Source organism: Lepisma saccharinum, chromosome 6 (genome assembly GCF_977018435.1).
Source record: "Lepisma saccharinum chromosome 6, izLepSacc3.1, whole genome shotgun sequence".
In the NCBI taxonomy this organism is placed as follows: domain Eukaryota; kingdom Metazoa; phylum Arthropoda; class Insecta; order Zygentoma; family Lepismatidae; genus Lepisma; species Lepisma saccharinum.
The window spans coordinates 85,041,344-85,062,253 of NC_139234.1; the positions used below are offsets into that span (position 1 = coordinate 85,041,344).

At 36.7% G+C, this 20,910-nt stretch overlaps 1 protein-coding gene across 3 annotated transcripts in view; it reads left to right on the forward strand.

Annotated features, from left to right (window-relative positions):
* Positions 1 to 20,910, forward strand: part of LOC145989484 (uncharacterized) — a 90,929-nt gene that overhangs the window by 45,903 nt on the left and 24,116 nt on the right. For 2 of the 3 annotated variants that reach the window (XM_083124833.1, XM_083124832.1), the window contains one exon: positions 11,204 to 11,389. The exons of the other annotated variant lie outside the window; for it this stretch is intronic. In XM_083124833.1, coding sequence (XP_082980959.1) covers positions 11,204 to 11,389 — 186 coding nt within the window. The remainder of the gene's footprint in view (positions 1 to 11,203; positions 11,390 to 20,910) is intronic. 3 annotated transcript variants of the gene reach the window in all.

Genomic DNA, 20,910 nt, shown 5'->3' on the forward strand with positions numbered 1-20,910 from the left:
GCTTGTAGGACTGCTGCAAGACATTGTATTGTTTTATCACTTCGTCCACGAATTCATAGTTGAGAGTTGGTTTGGTAGAAGAAATCAGATTAAAGAAGTCAAACACATGCTTTGCGATTCTATCAAGAATATGATGCTGGCAGTCAATGTACTGTGGCTGATCAAATCCTCTTATGGTCATTTCACTTTTTAATTTTTTAACAATTCCATTCACTCGGTCAGTATTTACTGCTGTTGTGTTACATATGATCATTTTGAAGTTCTTCCATGCATCAAATTCATTCAGCAAACTTTGCAGTGCATTAAAAATATCCTTTGATGATCTGCTTTCACATTTTACTATACCTAATTCCAATTCTCTTAAGTGAACTCTTCGAGATTACCACTTGATACTCGTGATTTGCAATTCACTTACCGTCAAAATGAAGGCAGAAATGTTTCTCTTCTTACAAAATAGATTTTATTTTACGCTTCGCATCTTCGCCACTTCTTATAACAGCTTGCCAAACACCTGACTGTGATGGTGTTGGAACACTGATTCCATATTCGGCTAGACTGGAGCACACTACAGCAGCTTTATTACTTGAAAGAGATTTTTTTGTCACTAACTTAGCTGCATGTGATGTTGAAAAACGCACGGCTCGTTTTCTTTTGTCATTATCATTTTCACTTTCTTCAGATACAGATGCTGTGTTAGAAAAGATTTTATCACTACTTACTTCTGCTGATGATGCATCGTCTACATCAGTGGCAAAGACAGCGTTTGGTTTAGATTGTGAAGCCGATTTTCTTGCTTAGAGGGATGGATGGACGATTGTGCAGCAACTGTGCTTGTTACATATCCAATTTTACCTTGTGATTTAACTTGTAACTTGTATAGTTCTTTATCTTCTTGGCCCAGCCAATTTCCGTCTGTTTCTGTTATGTCAAATATATTTTCTATTTCATCTTGAAATGAATCCTTTTTCCTCTTTCTATTTTTATCGTTCTCTTCAATCAATTTAACTACTTTTGACATAATTGTTTGTTTTGATAAAATTGGAAAGCTAAATATTTCCCAGAGAACGGTAAGCTCACCAGTTATCATAGCCATTCTTTCTTTCTTACCTTTCGCTGTTTCCAGAAGTGTATGATAGCGACCAATAATTTATTTCTTTTGCGGAAGTCTAGTAAAAGAACTAAGTGTTTCAATTATAGGTACATCTCGTCTTTTTTTGCTTCAGTGGCTACATTCTGCGTCCATGATTCCGCATTTTTCTTAATCGCTGCACTTGATTTATAATATACCATTATAATACTAATATTGAACTACCAAACCTGAAAATAGAGAAAATATACACAATTAGTCACTTAATAAATAATCATTTAATAATTACTACATTAATTTACTAATTGTTACATTAATAATGCCCTTTTCAAATGTTGTTTGTGGTATTTTTCGAAATATATTTTTCAAACATAGTTGTTATTAATAATGTAGGGTTATGAAAATATTAAATTTATTGTGAAGTTCTTTCCGAAGAATCCCCGTAGTTTGAACCCACCAACAGTCACACACACTGTGTAATTAGCATAATCTGTAACTAAATACAGACACAAATACACATATCATTTTAAATAATGTTTTAGTAAAAATATCAACACATTTTATTAGATATTTTATCGTGAGCGATATTATAAAGATCTTCTTTTTTATTAGCTACAGGCTACAACACCGTACATACAGTTCTCGTGACACACACTGAAACTGAAACGGGTTGGTGGGAAGTTTTTTTAAGAGCCACCTGCAATATTTATTTTTTAGTAATCAAGTAATCAGGTTACAAAAGTTCTTGATTTGCGACCACAGGAGATACAAAATTTTGGAATAAAATTTTTAGTCATAACCCTAGTCCACACTTTGGGAACCACTGACCTAAGTAGTTCCTTTGCTTCTTTCTTTTACAAAATTTTAGTGTTTTTTCTTAATATTCCTTCAGCAATTTCATCACTAGGGAAATGGATTTTCAGGTGCAAAATTATGCTCTAGGATGGGAAGAAGAGGATCTGAAAATATTTTCGATAAGGTGCTGATAAAATGCCTTTGTTCAATGCTCTCTTTTTGTGCGCCTTCTTTATGTAATGCTCGTGGACCGCATACAGAACTGTGGATCTGCCAAATAGGTTTTGTTGAAGTTTGTGTTTTCTCTCCTGGGTTTTGCTAGATTATCTTGGGAACTAATGGGGCTGCAATGATTTTATTATACCATTTTATAGATCTCATTCTCCTCTACAAAATGAGATTATAGGATTTTATGTAGCTGTACAAGAAGAGTGTAAAATAAATTATTTTTCTGTCCAATTTTTTAACAAAACATGAAAGGAAGGTAAAAGATGCTGAATCATCAAAAAGGGGGTAAAAGTGGATAAATGTGCTAATCTCACAAAAAGATGCTACAAATTGTGTTCATTTTACTTGATTTCATGTCCTAAAATACATATCTCAAATGATCTGTATGAAAACAGCTATATTTTGGGAAAAGTGCTGCACCTTAAAATCCGTTCCGTAATCATCACTAATGCTCACCTATGTTATTATCCAATAGTGGCAGAAAAACGAAGTAGAATTAACTAAATTAATATTTTAGAATATTATGAAATAAGTGACTATAATTAATCAAGTACAGGTCATTCAACACCATTTCAGCCAACCCTTGTTGCTTCAAAATTGTTAAAAGTACAGTGCATTCGAAAAGTCCCCACACTGAAAGCTTGATAACTTTTTGCTTATAATTTATTGAACTTGTCAACGTAATGAATACATACATTTGTTAACTATATCTTGAAATTCATAAAAAAATCATTTGTAAACTTAATGTCAGTAATACTGCAAACTCTGTGGTCAGTAACACACTGACAAGACAGAAAACTACTTTCTGCACGTTGAAATACACAAAGAATGTTGAAATTAAAATTTGAATCAATGATTAATTGCAGTTTTAGCTGGTGCCGGATCATCAGGGAAATAGACTTCTCCATTTCTCCACACATCTTTCATGTGGCATTCTCAAAATATGCTTCCAACATAGCGATTCGCTATGTGCGCATAAAGATTAACGCCCACTGAGATGTGGAGCAACAGAAAGCAACAGATTAATTTTCGGGGTCTCAGTTGGCAATAACCTTTAAGATAACTTGCAGACTTTTGTCACAGAAATTCCTGTTCAGTTCTGCGTGTTTCACTGTAGTGGGCATTACACTATTTGATTTCAATAGAAGCAGACAATAGAAGTTCTGTTGCCACATTTCTCCACGTCTCAGTGGGCGACATGCTTAAAAGGCATTGCTTACAAACTGTGATTGTAAGTCTCACACCGAGGACTGTAAGAACGACAGTGCTCTAAATATAACCTAAGCTAGTACTTCAGGGTCATACCAACCCCTACTGGCAGCCTTGCCAACTCATCCACAAGAATGCCTTAGTAGTTTTTTTATAAAATATGAGTTTTTGAATGTTTAACCACCTATTTCTGTATTCTTTAATTGTTTGAATTGGCATTGAAAGCTTTTCAGTGTTGCATTTGGTTCCGGCGGTCATTTTTATTTACCTCTATGCCATGATTTTGGCATTTTCATATGTTAATGAAAATACAGGATGTATCAGAAGTCCCTTACCACCCCTTGTAAAATCCACAGTGATGTATTTTCATGGAATTTGATATGGGCGATACAAAATAGGCCTAGGGGGACACCTTTTGGAGTATGTCAAAACAGGTAAACATCACTTTCAGTTGCCAATAACTTTTCACCAAATGAAGTTATATGAAATCTGATTTCAGATTTGACATCCTGACGAAATTCTATCTTATGGTCATGCCTCACATGACCCACCTATCATTTTAAATAAAAAAGTTGTATTCATGTCCAGATATTATTAGAATGATTAAATCAAGAAGACTTAGGTGGGCAGGCCATGTGGCACGAATGGGAGAGGAAAGAGGAGTTTACAAGATTCTTGTTGGGAAACCTGATGGTAAGAGACCTGTAGGAAGGCCAAGACGAAGATGGAGGGACAACGTTGAGATAGACCTAAAGGAAATTGGTAGAGATGGAAAAGAGTATATAGATCTTGCTCAAGATAGGGACAGATGGAAGGCTTGTGTTGCTGCAGCCATGACCCTTTAGGTTTAAGAAGGCTAGAGAGTTAGTTACTTAGTAATTTACACTTCAAGAGGTGTTTTAGCTGATACCTATAGAAAAATGTTATTTGTGTGTTATTTCTAAATTTTATATTAACTTCATGCCCCCCCACCCCACACACACAAAAATAATTTACCGTCATTAACACTGTTAAACTTTTGAAAAATGGACTTTGTTTACGAAGCCCCCCCTGATAACCCATGAGCCCGCCTGGAGATCAATTCTAGCTAAGGGCCTGTTGAGATTGGGTGAATATGATGGGTGGATAAGCTGGGTCATGCTGTTTTTGGTTAAAAATTTTGTCACCATCAAGGCTTTTTGCACTTGGACGTTGTCGTGGTGAAGCCATCACTCTCCACTTTGTCACAACTCGGGATGTTTTCATATCAACGCATCAAGCAAATGTTTCAGAACTTGTAGTTAAAATGCCTCATTAACAGGTTAACCATTAGGAACGAATTCTGCGTGAACAATGCCTTTTGCGTCAGAGAAAGGAATTGGCAACGACTTGACTTGTCACCCTGAACGAGGTTGGTCTGAATGTGACAATTTACCATTCCTGAAGTGGGAAAACCACTTGTAAGCTGTTTCAAGCATTACAATTGTTCCCCTTGCCATTTTCCCTAACAAAAAATAAATTCACAACCTCAAGTTTTTCTAACTTTTCCACCATCACAAATATAGACAAACATGTGAGAGGCACTTGACATAAAAATTTGCTACGTGGCACCACGACCGATGCAGAAGACATCTAGCGGCGAAAGGATGTACTACAATTTACCTGCCCACCAGAGAACAATTCAGTTTTCTTTTGGGTCCCCCCATGTACAGTCATGGAAAATAGTTCTTGGGCCACGAGACCTATGATATCGTAACATCTTAAAGCCTGTTGTCTATGCAACCCAAATAACAAAATTGTTGCTTGGGTTTGCCTGGCGGACCTGGATTCTCGGAAATGATTGAGTATTGACAGCAGCGTGAGTCATACCCCCAGGCCCAGCCATAACAAACAACAGCTATTCGTAAGAAAATGTTCTCTTTACTGATATTAGAGTCATTGTCAAGAAAGTTCACTGAAATGGTGGTTTTCGTCAAATCATCATCGCACAACACACATGCTGTCAACCCAGAAGTCCTTGAAAAAGATTGGAGTTAAAAACAACTACTTGACAAATGATAAGACGAATCGATATTCATTAGTCCCAACTTAGAATTTTGTGTAAGACATGGATCATCATGTTCTATCATCCATTTCATAACTTCATTAATCATCCTCATCGCTTTTGTTGACGCCAAGTGCTAGAAAAGCAATATAAAATAAGCAAAATTAATAAATTAATAAATGACATTTTCAGTGATTTCACGCAGCGACTCAGTTGCATGTAGACAAAGTTTCATTAATCGGGAACCAAGAGCCCCCTCGTTGTGCTTCATTGTCATTTTCCCTCCACTTTGCCTGCCGCGATTAACCTGATGTTGATTAATGCACAATCCACAAAGTGCACCAAAGTGGCGCATATTATGAATAGGTAAACTATGTGATATTATGCTAATTTACAATTTAGTAATAAAATGTGAATTTTGGGGGCTTCAGTTAAGTGGCTGCACATCCATTACGTAATCGCGATATCATCACATTGTAGGAAGCGTGTCTACACCTACGTCAAGTGTCAGTCCCCGTCATAGGCGTGCGCAGACCCTCTGATTAGAGGGGGATAGCCTTGATTATATTTCAGGCCGGAAAAGAATAACGTAATTTCATCTCACTTGTTTAAATTTTATTGCATTGATGGGTGTGTTTATATATAGTACACCCCTCCCCCCACCCCACACACACATATAAATACATACATACATATATATATACAACACACACTCACACACACACACATATATATATATATATATACCAACAGTAAAAATCATATAAATTGTCTTTCAAATCTGCGCGTTCCTTTTCCTCCAAACAATTGTTCATGCACTTAAGAGAAAAACTTTTAGCAGCAGTACTTCTCTCCTCGATATAAAATGCATTACAGAAAACAAATTGCGAGCAAAGCGACCAATAAATTTTCAGATCCAAATTTTTGCAAAATGAAAACAATGTCGATTTAATATGGGGAAAAATTCATGGAGTGCCATATTATTCTCTTTTACAATTTTTTTGATTTAGATTGTTTGGCGTCCAGGGTTAACTCCCGCCGACCCCTAGCTACGGCTCTGAACTTGACTAGACTGCAAGAAAAGCAGACATTGCGAGCGAAGCGAACAAGAACATTTTACAAAAGGTATTTATATTTGTATAAAATTTGAAATCAAGGGGGCAATTGCAGCTCTGTCCCTCCCCCCCTCCCCCCGCAGGTGCTCTTGGCAGTCAGGAAGAAATAATGCACGAAAGACGTGAAAACAAAATCCATCTTGAGTATCCTTTTGTCCTGCTACTCTTAGATTTTGCTACTCTTGCTTTCCTTTACTTCCATGTTTGACCCCTAAAATTGATTTCCGTTCAAGGTTGTGGGGGGCTGTGGTTTCGCCACTGCACCCCTTCCCCCGTAGTTGCCTTTAGTGTTGCCCACGAGACGAGACTTTGGCCTGTCTCGTCTCGTGGAAATGCTGGGAAATGCTGTCTCGTCTCGAAAATATTCATTTGTCTCTGGAAACATGATCAATCTCGTCTCGAATTTTTAAAAGCCTGTCCCGTCTTGTCCCGTGGGCAACACTAGTTGCCTTGAACTTTCATCGGCTTGAAAATACTTAATTTTCTTTAAGAGTATAATATAGTTTAATTTCTAGGTGAAAATATAATAATATAGGGGCATAGATGTCTGAAAGGGATGCAAGGATTGCCACATCTTCCCCTTAGAAAACGAATGTCAACCAAAAAGTACGTTTTCACATGTATAATTTTATTTCAGTCATAATAATTTACATTAATTATTATAATGAGGATGCTGGAATGCGATAATGCAACACTATTATCGGGGTAATATGCCCCATGGAAAAATACCTTGCTTGTCTCTTCGTGGAAAAAATCTGCAGACGTCCATGATTAGGTGTGTATTTGCCCTCCCCATGGGCGCACGACTATGATCCCCGTGATGGAATATGTAGCGCAAAGCCAGGGCTTTAAGATCAAATTTGTTTTGTTATTGTTTTTATTAGTAATTACCTCAGTTTTCTTCCTCTGAAGTTAAATTATTCATGACGACGATTTATGATTACATTAAAGACATGAATGAACATACACAATGAATCCATTTCGGTCGGAACTCGAACTCGGAACCTTGTTCGGCAAGAAATAAACATATCCATAAGGCATGAGTGTTTCATTGGAGATGTTCCTCTACTTCCGTCATTTTATCACTAATATATTTCTTTAATATACAATAATAAGTCACAACTACCTAAAAATAAATATTATTTTGCATTTTCACATGCATATGTTTTTTTACGGTTAGAGTGTGAACTGGCACCTGTTTATTTAGATTATTCATTATGTTTCGTGTGTAGTTAAAGATAGGAAATATGCTTGAGGAACGATTAGGGCTATAAGAATTCCGTCCGTGACGGAGTGGTTAGCACAATGCGCTACGATGTCTAATGTCCTGGGTTCGAATCCCGTCGTGCATATTGGTGTTCTTTGTGAGTGCCCCTTCATCAATTTCATCATATCACTCATCCTCGTCATCGCGATTAGCAAGAGGTGAAAGAAAAACGATGCTAAATAAGAAAATAAAAAACTTATAAGAATCAATCTTATTTCCGGATGTGTCCTGTATTTTATAGTTGTGCCTGGCCTCCGGAAGGAATTTGAAAGAAATCTCAAATGTCTTATACGTATTTTGAGCATCACGTAACTTCAAATTAGATGGAGAAACAGAAAAACTGAGGGAAGTCTAAGATAACGTGGTTCCTTGGAGAACTATGCTTAAATCAAAGAGTGTGCATGGTTGCTACTGGATGTTCGGAAAAACAATTACAATTCCTAGCTCAGAAATTACTTCACGATTTTCTAGATCCGAAAACGTCCGGATATATGTACTTTGTGAAGTTTTATCGATATAAGTGTCGGTAATTTGTTCGAAGTAACAAGTAATTTTTCTCGTTATTGGAGAAATAAGGCACACAATTCTGTTTTTTTCCCAGTGTATAGTAGTTTGTTTTTTTCACATATTAATAAACAAGAACTTCCAGACTTTGTTTACGAAATTGTGAATTTTTTCCTTCCTGAATTCATGGATTGTTTTCTCTTCCTGGACCCACATCGACAAACAACATTCTGTCTTACATACACAAGTTGAAATCACATACAGCCGTGCTATTAATTAGCAGTTAAGGAATTTTGAACTCAACCGTTCACTTCAACATTAATTTTTCAGCTGAAGATGTGTCATATTCTCGTTATATGCTAAGATGTCTTAGTAACCTATTATAGTTACTGCAAATACGATCGTGTTCAACATTTTGAGACAATTTGTCCTACTTTCCGCTGAAGAGTAATGTGATAGCCCTATGTGTGATGAGAACTGTTTTTACTGTATTTCTGATATAATTTATTCCAGCATTTCCTTCAACTTCTATTACCTTGTTATTACCTCCAATGCTTACACGAATTTTCCTTCGTGCTCGACCTTTGGGTTCAGAAATGTTTACAACACCCCCATCTCCCGCGTGTAAATAGCAGGCAACAACACTCTGGAAGACCATAATGTATACAACTTGTTTACTACATATTTTACGAAAATATTAGAATGTTAGCTTGATATAACTGTGGATTGGAACGAACAAAATAAAATACCTGTTTTATACGCACACTGGAACGAGCGCAGGCCTGCTGTGAGTCACTCTGCAGTGAAGGTCACTGATCGAAGCAGTTGGTGCTTGCTTACTACAAGCAGGCGCCTTATCTTTCCTCAAGGAAACACGGACATCTTAGTTACTTTCTTTCGCCAGACTAATGGTGAACATTTACAGAAACGTAAGGAGTAGTATCGTATTCTATTGGAATTAGATTTCGTGGTGTTTAAAAGATATCATAACAATATGTAAATCTCTTTTGTGACCTACACTGAACTTATTTTAAAGTTTCATTGACATGTGAAAGCGGAAATTTATAGATCTTTTTCCTTACGATTTCTAAACAACCGAAGAGTGTGGTGAACGTGAAACTACTTATTGTTCGCATCAACGATATGCATTATACAAATGGTCCTTAATCAAAAACCCTATTACATCACAGGAAGTGATATTTAAAACAATTCTACCATGTATCCAACGCAACCAATATTCAGATTGATTCCAAGCTTCTGTTTGGGTTATTTTGTGTCGCATTTTTACCTCTTGCGATAATCGCGACGACGAAGTTGATGGGTAATGATACGAATGCAATGCTACATCTAAGCCTCAACAGCTTTCAAAAATGGATCCTCTGGCTTTGTAGAGAGTTACGGTGATTTTTATTTTTATTTTCATTTGCTATTTTAAGTCTACTTTATGCACACAAAGGCTAATCGAGACTGCATCTACAGTTTAAAGTGGGATCCTAACCACTGTGTCTGCACCGGGTATCGAACAGGGGACTCCTTGATTACAATGTGACTCCTCTACTACAGCGCCATCGGGAAGGATGAGAGAGAGAGAGAGAGAGTGAGTGAGAGAGAGAGAGAGAGAGAGAGAGAGAGAGAGAGAGAGAGTGAGTGAGAGTGTGTGTGTGTGTGTGTGAGTGTTTTACGGTGAAAGTAGCAGAACGCCTAAGCTATTCTTTTGTCAATATTGGAATCGTTAATGAATGTTATGAATGTCAGTTCAAATTGGAAAAAATAAACTACAGTAGAGCGTCGATTATCCGAAGTAATTGGGGGACATGGGTGTTCGGAAAACTGGTTTGTTCGGATAATCGAACTGTACATGTTTATTTGCCAAAAAGAAGTACTGAACAGTAAATTTATTCATAAAAACAGGCATCTCTTTAAGTATGTATTACAAAGTAACGTACAAAGGCAACTTTAGTAGGAATATATAGTATGTGGTACAGTTTATTAAACAAAAATATGTACATATTACATACGCATTTTGCATGAACAATACACACAGTACACAAAATTAACGTTTAAAAAAATCCTTTATTTTGGTCTGTCTAAGCAAGCCTACACGCTTACGAGCAGCTAAGTCACATACTTTTTTCAATACAGATATCTGAAAGTGAGTGAGTACACAGTTAGCCTGCATTTCAAAACAATCACTCCTTGGTGATGATCGGATTGGAAAATGTGATTATGTTTCCCTGTATCCCACCAAGTTATAGGATACCCACGTGGAGGGATATTGTACTTAAGCATTGCTTTGTTGCAGGAAAAATAGTTGTATTTATCTTAGGAAAAAAACAATTTGAAATTCATTGTATCGGAAAGTATCAGTTGGAATTCATCTACCGATACCAGCTGATACTTTTCTGACATTTTGGTCTTTCACGGGCTCCGCAAGATTGCCACACAACACTATCTTAATATCCTGATGTATTTTTTGAATATTTTTTTAGCAGATTTCTAGGTAAATGGATTCATACAATTGCAGAAGAATATTTACACATCAATATTGATCAATATTTTGAACAAATTTTAATTACTGCAATGTACTAGTATTGTTGGGAATTGCTGAGGGTATCTGTATCGGTTGAAAGTGGTATTGGCTCAGCCCTAATTACAACATATTATGAGCTGGACCCTGTGGCCGAGTGGTTAGCACATCGCACTGCGATGCCAAGGGTCCTGGGTTTGAATCCCGCTCGGGGCTTGGTTGTTTGTGAATGTCCATTCATCAATTCCATCATTTCATCACTCATCCCCATCTTAGTAAATTAGGCAAGAGGCACAAAATGTGAAGTAAAATAAACTAAATCAATTAATCAATCAATAAGATATTATGAATGTGGGTATTTAAGTTCAATTGAAAATTTATTTATCTTTTGCACAAATGTAATTAAAGTATAATCCGATTAAACATTTGTTTGTTTGTTTTGTTGCAGACCAAAAGAATCGGTTTCTCCCTCAGCCAAGAGATCCAAATCAAAATGTACATCTTCAGGTAATGAAAAAAATATTGATTCTACAAATGTTTCGAAAACCAATGACCAGAGTTTCAGTGGTTCTTCAAGTAAGACTGAACTAACTCAAGAGTCTTCAGAGGGTCCTAATAAACTTTGGACACAAATGTAAGTGTGTGCACCATTATTTTTAAGTTGTAGAAATTAGATTAATTTTTTTAAAAAATACTCAATGTAGTGTATATTCAGGTTTTAGGTTTAGCTGTGTCCCCAAAAAGAAAACATGTTCTACTCATCAAAGCATTATATCTGACACACACAATCAGTAACTTGCATAATGAAAGGTATGCATTTCAGTTCTGTGGCTACTGAAAAAAAAATACATTTGGTTCATATTTTGAAGAAATAAATAAATTTCCTTTCTTTTCTTCTAAGTACATTTTAAAAATTAATTAACATAAGATACCTAAGTAAGTAGGATCCCAAACTTTTTTCTTTCACGACACCCTTAGAGCTTCAAGAGTTTTCCAGTGTCAAAGTCCGAATGTAGCCCTATCTAACACTTGCAATGCTCAGTTCGTGTGGTTAGGTTGCTTGTCTTAAATTTAAAAAATAAACACATATTTCAAATTCAGAAACTTTTTATATGTAACAAGTGTCATTTCAGTGAAAATATTGGAACCACCCTTGTAAGCTAGCCAGGGTGCCTGTAGTAGAAATCAATGAACTTTTTAATACAGAATCAGAAAATGACAATTATTTTGTTCAGTTCATAAAAAATGTTCCGCACCAATGACAATGAAAATTCTCAAACTTAAGTACATTCAGCACAGTCAAAATGTATTAGTTGAAAAAAGCTTCAGATTCAAATATTTATCTGTTTTGTATTTCTGGTACAGTTCTTCCATTAATTTCACCCCTTGTTCGGCACAAATATTTGTCCGTGGTATATCTACAACGGATCTTTCAACATTCCAGTAAGGTACAGAGCACTTCATGGCCGCAGAGCAATTTAATTCGGAAATTCCATCCATCAGTTTCTGGTGAATCTCTGCGTTGAACATTTGGTTAGAAAACCAGGCTTCCTGCCATGTATTTGAGATGAAAGCGCAGGGTATTTCCAGTGATATTCTCCATTTAGGAATGAGGAGTACGAAATAAGAGCATATATAGCACGTGAATTCCAGCTGGCATTGTGAAGAGACAGTAATTTTCTCCATGTAATTACTGGGTATGCACCAGTATCTGTAAGGAAACGGAATGCTCTACATAACTCATACAGAAATCTAAAACCATCTCACCAACCTGGATTTTGAACAGTTATCATTTCACTTTCTGGCTTGTAGGACTGCTGCAAGACATTGTATTGTTTTATCACTTCGTCCACGAATTCATAGTTGAGAGTTGGTTTGGTAGAAGAAATCAGATTAAAGAAGTCAAACACATGCTTTGCGATTCTATCAAGAATATGATGCTGGCAGTCAATGTACTGTGGCTGATCAAATCCTCTTATGGTCATTTCACTTTTTAATTTTTTAACAATTCCATTCACTCGGTCAGTATTTACTGCTGTTGTGTTACATATGATCATTTTGAAGTTCTTCCATGCATCAAATTCATTCAGCAAACTTTGCAGTGCATTAAAAATATCCTTTGATGATCTGCTTTCACATTTTACTATACCTAATTCCAATTCTCTTAAGTGAACTCTTCGAGATTACCACTTGATACTCGTGATTTGCAATTCACTTACCGTCAAAATGAAGGCAGAAATGTTTCTCTTCTTACAAAATAGATTTTATTTTACGCTTCGCATCTTCGCCACTTCTTATAACAGCTTGCCAAACACCTGACTGTGATGGTGTTGGAACACTGATTCCATATTCGGCTAGACTGGAGCACACTACAGCAGCTTTATTACTTGAAAGAGATTTTTTTGTCACTAACTTAGCTGCATGTGATGTTGAAAAACGCACGGCTCGTTTTCTTTTGTCATTATCATTTTCACTTTCTTCAGATACAGATGCTGTGTTAGAAAAGATTTTATCACTACTTACTTCTGCTGATGATGCATCGTCTACATCAGTGGCAAAGACAGCGTTTGGTTTAGATTGTGAAGCCGATTTTCTTGCTTAGAGGGATGGATGGACGATTGTGCAGCAACTGTGCTTGTTACATATCCAATTTTACCTTGTGATTTAACTTGTAACTTGTATAGTTCTTTATCTTCTTGGCCCAGCCAATTTCCGTCTGTTTCTGTTATGTCAAATATATTTTCTATTTCATCTTGAAATGAATCCTTTTTCCTCTTTCTATTTTTATCGTTCTCTTCAATCAATTTAACTACTTTTGACATAATTGTTTGTTTTGATAAAATTGGAAAGCTAAATATTTCCCAGAGAACGGTAAGCTCACCAGTTATCATAGCCATTCTTTCTTTCTTACCTTTCGCTGTTTCCAGAAGTGTATGATAGCGACCAATAATTTATTTCTTTTGCGGAAGTCTAGTAAAAGAACTAAGTGTTTCAATTATAGGTACATCTCGTCTTTTTTTGCTTCAGTGGCTACATTCTGCGTCCATGATTCCGCATTTTTCTTAATCGCTGCACTTGATTTATAATATACCATTATAATACTAATATTGAACTACCAAACCTGAAAATAGAGAAAATATACACAATTAGTCACTTAATAAATAATCATTTAATAATTACTACATTAATTTACTAATTGTTACATTAATAATGCCCTTTTCAAATGTTGTTTGTGGTATTTTTCGAAATATATTTTTCAAACATAGTTGTTATTAATAATGTAGGGTTATGAAAATATTAAATTTATTGTGAAGTTCTTTCCGAAGAATCCCCGTAGTTTGAACCCACCAACAGTCACACACACTGTGTAATTAGCATAATCTGTAACTAAATACAGACACAAATACACATATCATTTTAAATAATGTTTTAGTAAAAATATCAACACATTTTATTAGATATTTTATCGTGAGCGATATTATAAAGATCTTCTTTTTTATTAGCTACAGGCTACAACACCGTACATACAGTTCTCGTGACACACACTGAAACTGAAACGGGTTGGTGGGAAGTTTTTTTAAGAGCCACCTGCAATATTTATTTTTTAGTAATCAAGTAATCAGGTTACAAAAGTTCTTGATTTGCGACCACAGGAGATACAAAATTTTGGAATAAAATTTTTAGTCATAACCCTAGTCCACACTTTGGGAACCACTGACCTAAGTAGTTCCTTTGCTTCTTTCTTTTACAAAATTTTAGTGTTTTTTCTTAATATTCCTTCAGCAATTTCATCACTAGGGAAATGGATTTTCAGGTGCAAAATTATGCTCTAGGATGGGAAGAAGAGGATCTGAAAATATTTTCGATAAGGTGCTGATAAAATGCCTTTGTTCAATGCTCTCTTTTTGTGCGCCTTCTTTATGTAATGCTCGTGGACCGCATACAGAACTGTGGATCTGCCAAATAGGTTTTGTTGAAGTTTGTGTTTTCTCTCCTGGGTTTTGCTAGATTATCTTGGGAACTAATGGGGCTGCAATGATTTTATTATACCATTTTATAGATCTCATTCTCCTCTACAAAATGAGATTATAGGATTTTATGTAGCTGTACAAGAAGAGTGTAAAATAAATTATTTTTCTGTCCAATTTTTTAACAAAACATGAAAGGAAGGTAAAAGATGCTGAATCATCAAAAAGGGGGTAAAAGTGGATAAATGTGCTAATCTCACAAAAAGATGCTACAAATTGTGTTCATTTTACTTGATTTCATGTCCTAAAATACATATCTCAAATGATCTGTATGAAAACAGCTATATTTTGGGAAAAGTGCTGCACCTTAAAATCCGTTCCGTAATCATCACTAATGCTCACCTATGTTATTATCCAATAGTGGCAGAAAAACGAAGTAGAATTAACTAAATTAATATTTTAGAATATTATGAAATAAGTGACTATAATTAATCAAGTACAGGTCATTCAACACCATTTCAGCCAACCCTTGTTGCTTCAAAATTGTTAAAAGTACAGTGCATTCGAAAAGTCCCCACACTGAAAGCTTGATAACTTTTTGCTTATAATTTATTGAACTTGTCAACGTAATGAATACATACATTTGTTAACTATATCTTGAAATTCATAAAAAAATCATTTGTAAACTTAATGTCAGTAATACTGCAAACTCTGTGGTCAGTAACACACTGACAAGACAGAAAACTACTTTCTGCACGTTGAAATACACAAAGAATGTTGAAATTAAAATTTGAATCAATGATTAATTGCAGTTTTAGCTGGTGCCGGATCATCAGGGAAATAGACTTCTCCATTTCTCCACACATCTTTCATGTGGCATTCTCAAAATATGCTTCCAACATAGCGATTCGCTATGTGCGCATAAAGATTAACGCCCACTGAGATGTGGAGCAACAGAAAGCAACAGATTAATTTTCGGGGTCTCAGTTGGCAATAACCTTTAAGATAACTTGCAGACTTTTGTCACAGAAATTCCTGTTCAGTTCTGCGTGTTTCACTGTAGTGGGCATTACACTATTTGATTTCAATAGAAGCAGACAATAGAAGTTCTGTTGCCACATTTCTCCACGTCTCAGTGGGCGACATGCTTAAAAGGCATTGCTTACAAACTGTGATTGTAAGTCTCACACCGAGGACTGTAAGAACGACAGTGCTCTAAATATAACCTAAGCTAGTACTTCAGGGTCATACCAACCCCTACTGGCAGCCTTGCCAACTCATCCACAAGAATGCCTTAGTAGTTTTTTTATAAAATATGAGTTTTTGAATGTTTAACCACCTATTTCTGTATTCTTTAATTGTTTGAATTGGCATTGAAAGCTTTTCAGTGTTGCATTTGGTTCCGGCGGTCATTTTTATTTACCTCTATGCCATGATTTTGGCATTTTCATATGTTAATGAAAATACAGGATGTATCAGAAGTCCCTTACCACCCCTTGTAAAATCCACAGTGATGTATTTTCATGGAATTTGATATGGGCGATACAAAATAGGCCTAGGGGGACACCTTTTGGAGTATGTCAAAACAGGTAAACATCACTTTCAGTTGCCAATAACTTTTCACCAAATGAAGTTATATGAAATCTGATTTCAGATTTGACATCCTGACGAAATTCTATCTTATGGTCATGCCTCACATGACCCACCTATCATTTTAAATAAAAAAGTTGTATTCATGTCCAGATATTATTAGAATGATTAAATCAAGAAGACTTAGGTGGGCAGGCCATGTGGCACGAATGGGAGAGGAAAGAGGAGTTTACAAGATTCTTGTTGGGAAACCTGATGGTAAGAGACCTGTAGGAAGGCCAAGACGAAGATGGAGGGACAACGTTGAGATAGACCTAAAGGAAATTGGTAGAGATGGAAAAGAGTATATAGATCTTGCTCAAGATAGGGACAGATGGAAGGCTTGTGTTGCTGCAGCCATGACCCTTTAGGTTTAAGAAGGCTAGAGAGTTAGTTACTTAGTAATTTACACTTCAAGAGGTGTTTTAGCTGATACCTATAGAAAAATGTTATTTGTGTGTTATTTCTAAATTTTATATTAACTTCATGCCCCCCCACCCCACACACACAAAAATAATTTACCGTCATTAACACTGTTAAACTTTTGAAAAATGGACTTTGTTTACGAAGCCCCCCCTGATAACCCATGAGCCCGCCTGGAGATCAATTCTAGCTAAGGGCCTGTTGGGATTGGGTGAATATGATGGGTGGATAAGCTGGGTCATGCTGTTTTTGGTTAAAAATTTTGTCACCATCAAGGCTTTTTGCACTGGGACGTTGTCGTGGTGAAGCCATCACTCTCCACTTTGTCACAACTCGGGATGTTTTCATATCAACGCATCAAGCAAATGTTTCAGAACTTGTAGTTAAAATGCCTCATTAACAGGTTAACCATTAGGAACGAATTCTGCGTGAACAATGCCGTTTGCGTCAGAGAAAGGAATTGGCAACGACTTGACTTGTCACCCTGAACGAGGTTGGTCTGAATGTGACAATTTACCATTCCTGAAGTGGGAAAACCACTTGTAAGCTGTTTCAAGCATTACAATTGTTCCCCTTGCCATTTTCCCTAACAAAAAATAAATTCACAACCTCAAGTTTTTCTAACTTTTCCACCATCACAAATATAGACAAACATGTGAGAGGCACTTGACATAAAAATTTGCTACGTGGCACCACGACCGATGCAGAAGACATCTAGCGGCGAAAGGATGTACTACAATTTACCTGCCCACCAGAGAACAATTCAGTTTTCTTTTGGGTCCCCCCATGTACAGTCATGGAAAATAGTTCTTGGGCCACGAGACCTATGATATCGTAACATCTTAAAGCCTGTTGTCTATGCAACCCAAATAACAAAATTGTTGCTTGGGTTTGCCTGGCGGACCTGGATTCTCGGAAATGATTGAGTATTGACAGCAGCGTGAGTCATACCCCCAGGCCCAGCCATAACAAACAACAGCTATTCGTAAGAAAATGTTCTCTTTACTGATATTAGAGTCATTGTCAAGAAAGTTCACTGAAATGGTGGTTTTCGTCAAATCATCATCGCACAACACACATGCTGTCAACCCAGAAGTCCTTGAAAAAGATTGGAGTTAAAAACAACTACTTGACAAATGATAAGACGAATCGATATTCATTAGTCCCAACTTAGAATTTTGTGTAAGACATGGATCATCATGTTCTATCATCCATTTCATAACTTCATTAATCATCCTCATCGCTTTTGTTGACGCCAAGTGCTAGAAAAGCAATATAAAATAAGCAAAATTAATAAATTAATAAATGACATTTTCAGTGATTTCACGCAGCGACTCAGTTGCATGTAGACAAAGTTTCATTAATCGGGAACCAAGAGCCCCCTCGTTGTGCTTCATTGTCATTTTCCCTCCACTTTGCCTGCCGCGATTAACCTGATGTTGATTAATGCACAATCCACAAAGTGCACCAAAGTGGCGCATATTATGAATAGGTAAACTATGTGATATTATGCTAATTTACAATTTAGTAATAAAATGTGAATTTTGGGGGCTTCAGTTAAGTGGCTGCACATCCATTACGTAATCGCGATATCATCACATTGTAGGAAGCGTGTCTACACCTACGTCAAGTGTCAGTCCCCGTCATAGGCGTGCGCAGACCCTCTGATTAGAGGGGGATAGCCTTGATTATATTTCAGGCCGGAAAAGAATAACGTAATTTCATCTCACTTGTTTAAATTTTATTGCATTGATGGGTGTGTTTATATATAGTACACCCCTCCCCCCACCCCACACACACATATAAATACATACATACATATATATATACAACACACACTCACACACACACACATATATATATATATATATACCAACAGTAAAAATCATATAAATTGTCTTTCAAATCTGCGCGTTCCTTTTCCTCCAAACAATTGTTCATGCACTTAAGAGAAAAACTTTTAGCAGCAGTACTTCTCTCCTCGATATAAAATGCATTACAGAAAACAAATTGCGAGCAAAGCGACCAATAAATTTTCAGATCCAAATTTTTGCAAAATGAAAACAATGTCGATTTAATATGGGGAAAAATTCATGGAGTGCCATATTATTCTCTTTTACAATTTTTTTGATTTAGATTGTTTGGCGTCCAGGGTTAACTCCCGCCGACCCCTAGCTACGGCTCTGAACTTGACTAGACTGCAAGAAAAGCAGACATTGCGAGCGAAGCGAACAAGAACATTTTACAAAAGGTATTTATATTTGTATAAAATTTGAAATCAAGGGGGCAATTGCAGCTCTGTCCCTCCCCCCCCTCCCCCCGCAGGTGCTCTTGGCAGTCAGGAAGAAATAATGCACGAAAGACGTGAAAACAAAATCCATCTTGAGTATCCTTTTGTCCTGCTACTCTTAGATTTTGCTACTCTTGCTTTCCTTTACTTCCATGTTTGACCCCTAAAATTGATTTCCGTTCAAGGTTGTGGGGGGCTGTGGTTTCGCCACTGCACCCCTTCCCCCGTAGTTGCCTTTAGTGTTGCCCACGAGACGAGACTTTGGCCTGTCTCGTCTCGTGGAAATGCTGGGAAATGCTGTCTCGTCTCGAAAATATTCATTTGTCTCTGGAAACATGATCAATCTCGTCTCGAATTTTTAAAAGCCTGTCCCGTCTTGTCCCGTGGGCAACACTAGTTGCCTTGAACTTTCATCGGCTTGAAAATACTTAATTTTCTTTAAGAGTATAATATAGTTTAATTTCTAGGTGAAAATATAATAATATAGGGGCATAGATGTCTGAAAGGGAGGCAAGGATTGCCACATCTTCCCCTTAGAAAACGAATGTCAACCAAAAAGTACGTTTTCACATGTATAATTTTATTTCAGTCATAATAATTTACATTAATTATTATAATGAGGATGCAGGAATGCGATAATGCAACACTATTATCGGGGTAATATGCCCCATGGAAAAATACCTTGCTTGTCTCTTCGTGGAAAAAATCTGCAGACGTCCATGATTAGGGGTGTATTTGCCCTCCCCATGGGCGCACGACTATGATCCCCGTGATGGAATATGTAGCGCAAAGCCAGGGCTTTAAGATCAAATTTGTTTTGTTATTGTTTTTATTAGTAATTACCTCAGTTTTCTTCCTCTGAAGTTAAATTATTCATGACGACGATTTATGATTACATTAAAGACATGAATGAACATACACAATGAATCCATTTCGGTCGGAACTCGAACTCGGAACCTTGTTCGGCAAGAAATAAACATATCCATAAGGCATGAGTGTTTCATTGGAGATGTTCCTCTACTTCCGTCATTTTATCACTAATATATTTCTTTAATATACAATAATAAGTCACAACTACCTAAAAATAAATATTATTTTGCATTTTCACATGCATATGTTTTTTTACGGTTAGAGTGTGAACTGGCACCTGTTTATTTAGAAACCAGTTTTACCTTGGGAAGCGCGGAAAAAAAGAAATTACTTAAGGGGGTTAAGGAAGGGAATATTCCTACGGCCTTTGGGATACCTAAGACCCATAAGGAGGGGATACCCCTCAGACCCATCATCCCCATGTATGCACATCCAGGATATGGTTTAGCTAAAGAAATGATTAAGAGAATGGGAAAAATGAATATGGACACTCCGTATAGCGTCAAAAACTCTCTTATGGTCAAAGAAACTATTGAGAAACTCACCATAGGAGAACGGGACGTAATCTGTAGTTTCGACGTTATTAATCTGTACCCCAGTGTCCCCCGGGACAAAGCTGGGGATTGTTTGTGTAGATGGTTGATTGACCAAAACGTTGAAATCTTGGTCGCCTGGGAGTATGTCCGGTGGTTTTTTCTCATTACGGGGTACAATTACTTCTACGTTAACGATAAAATCTTCCGACAAAAAGAAGGGTTGGCCATGGGCAATCCCATCTCTGGCCTTGTGGCCAACATCTTCATGCACTACGTCGAAAAAGCCGCTATGGAGCATGTAGGGGGGAGGGGGGAGGTAAAATATTATGGGAGATACGTAGATGACATCCTCATCATAGGGAATGAAATCAAACTTGACAGCATTTTCGACCAATTGGGGAAGCAGGACCCCAGGATTGGGTTTACTAGGGAAGATATG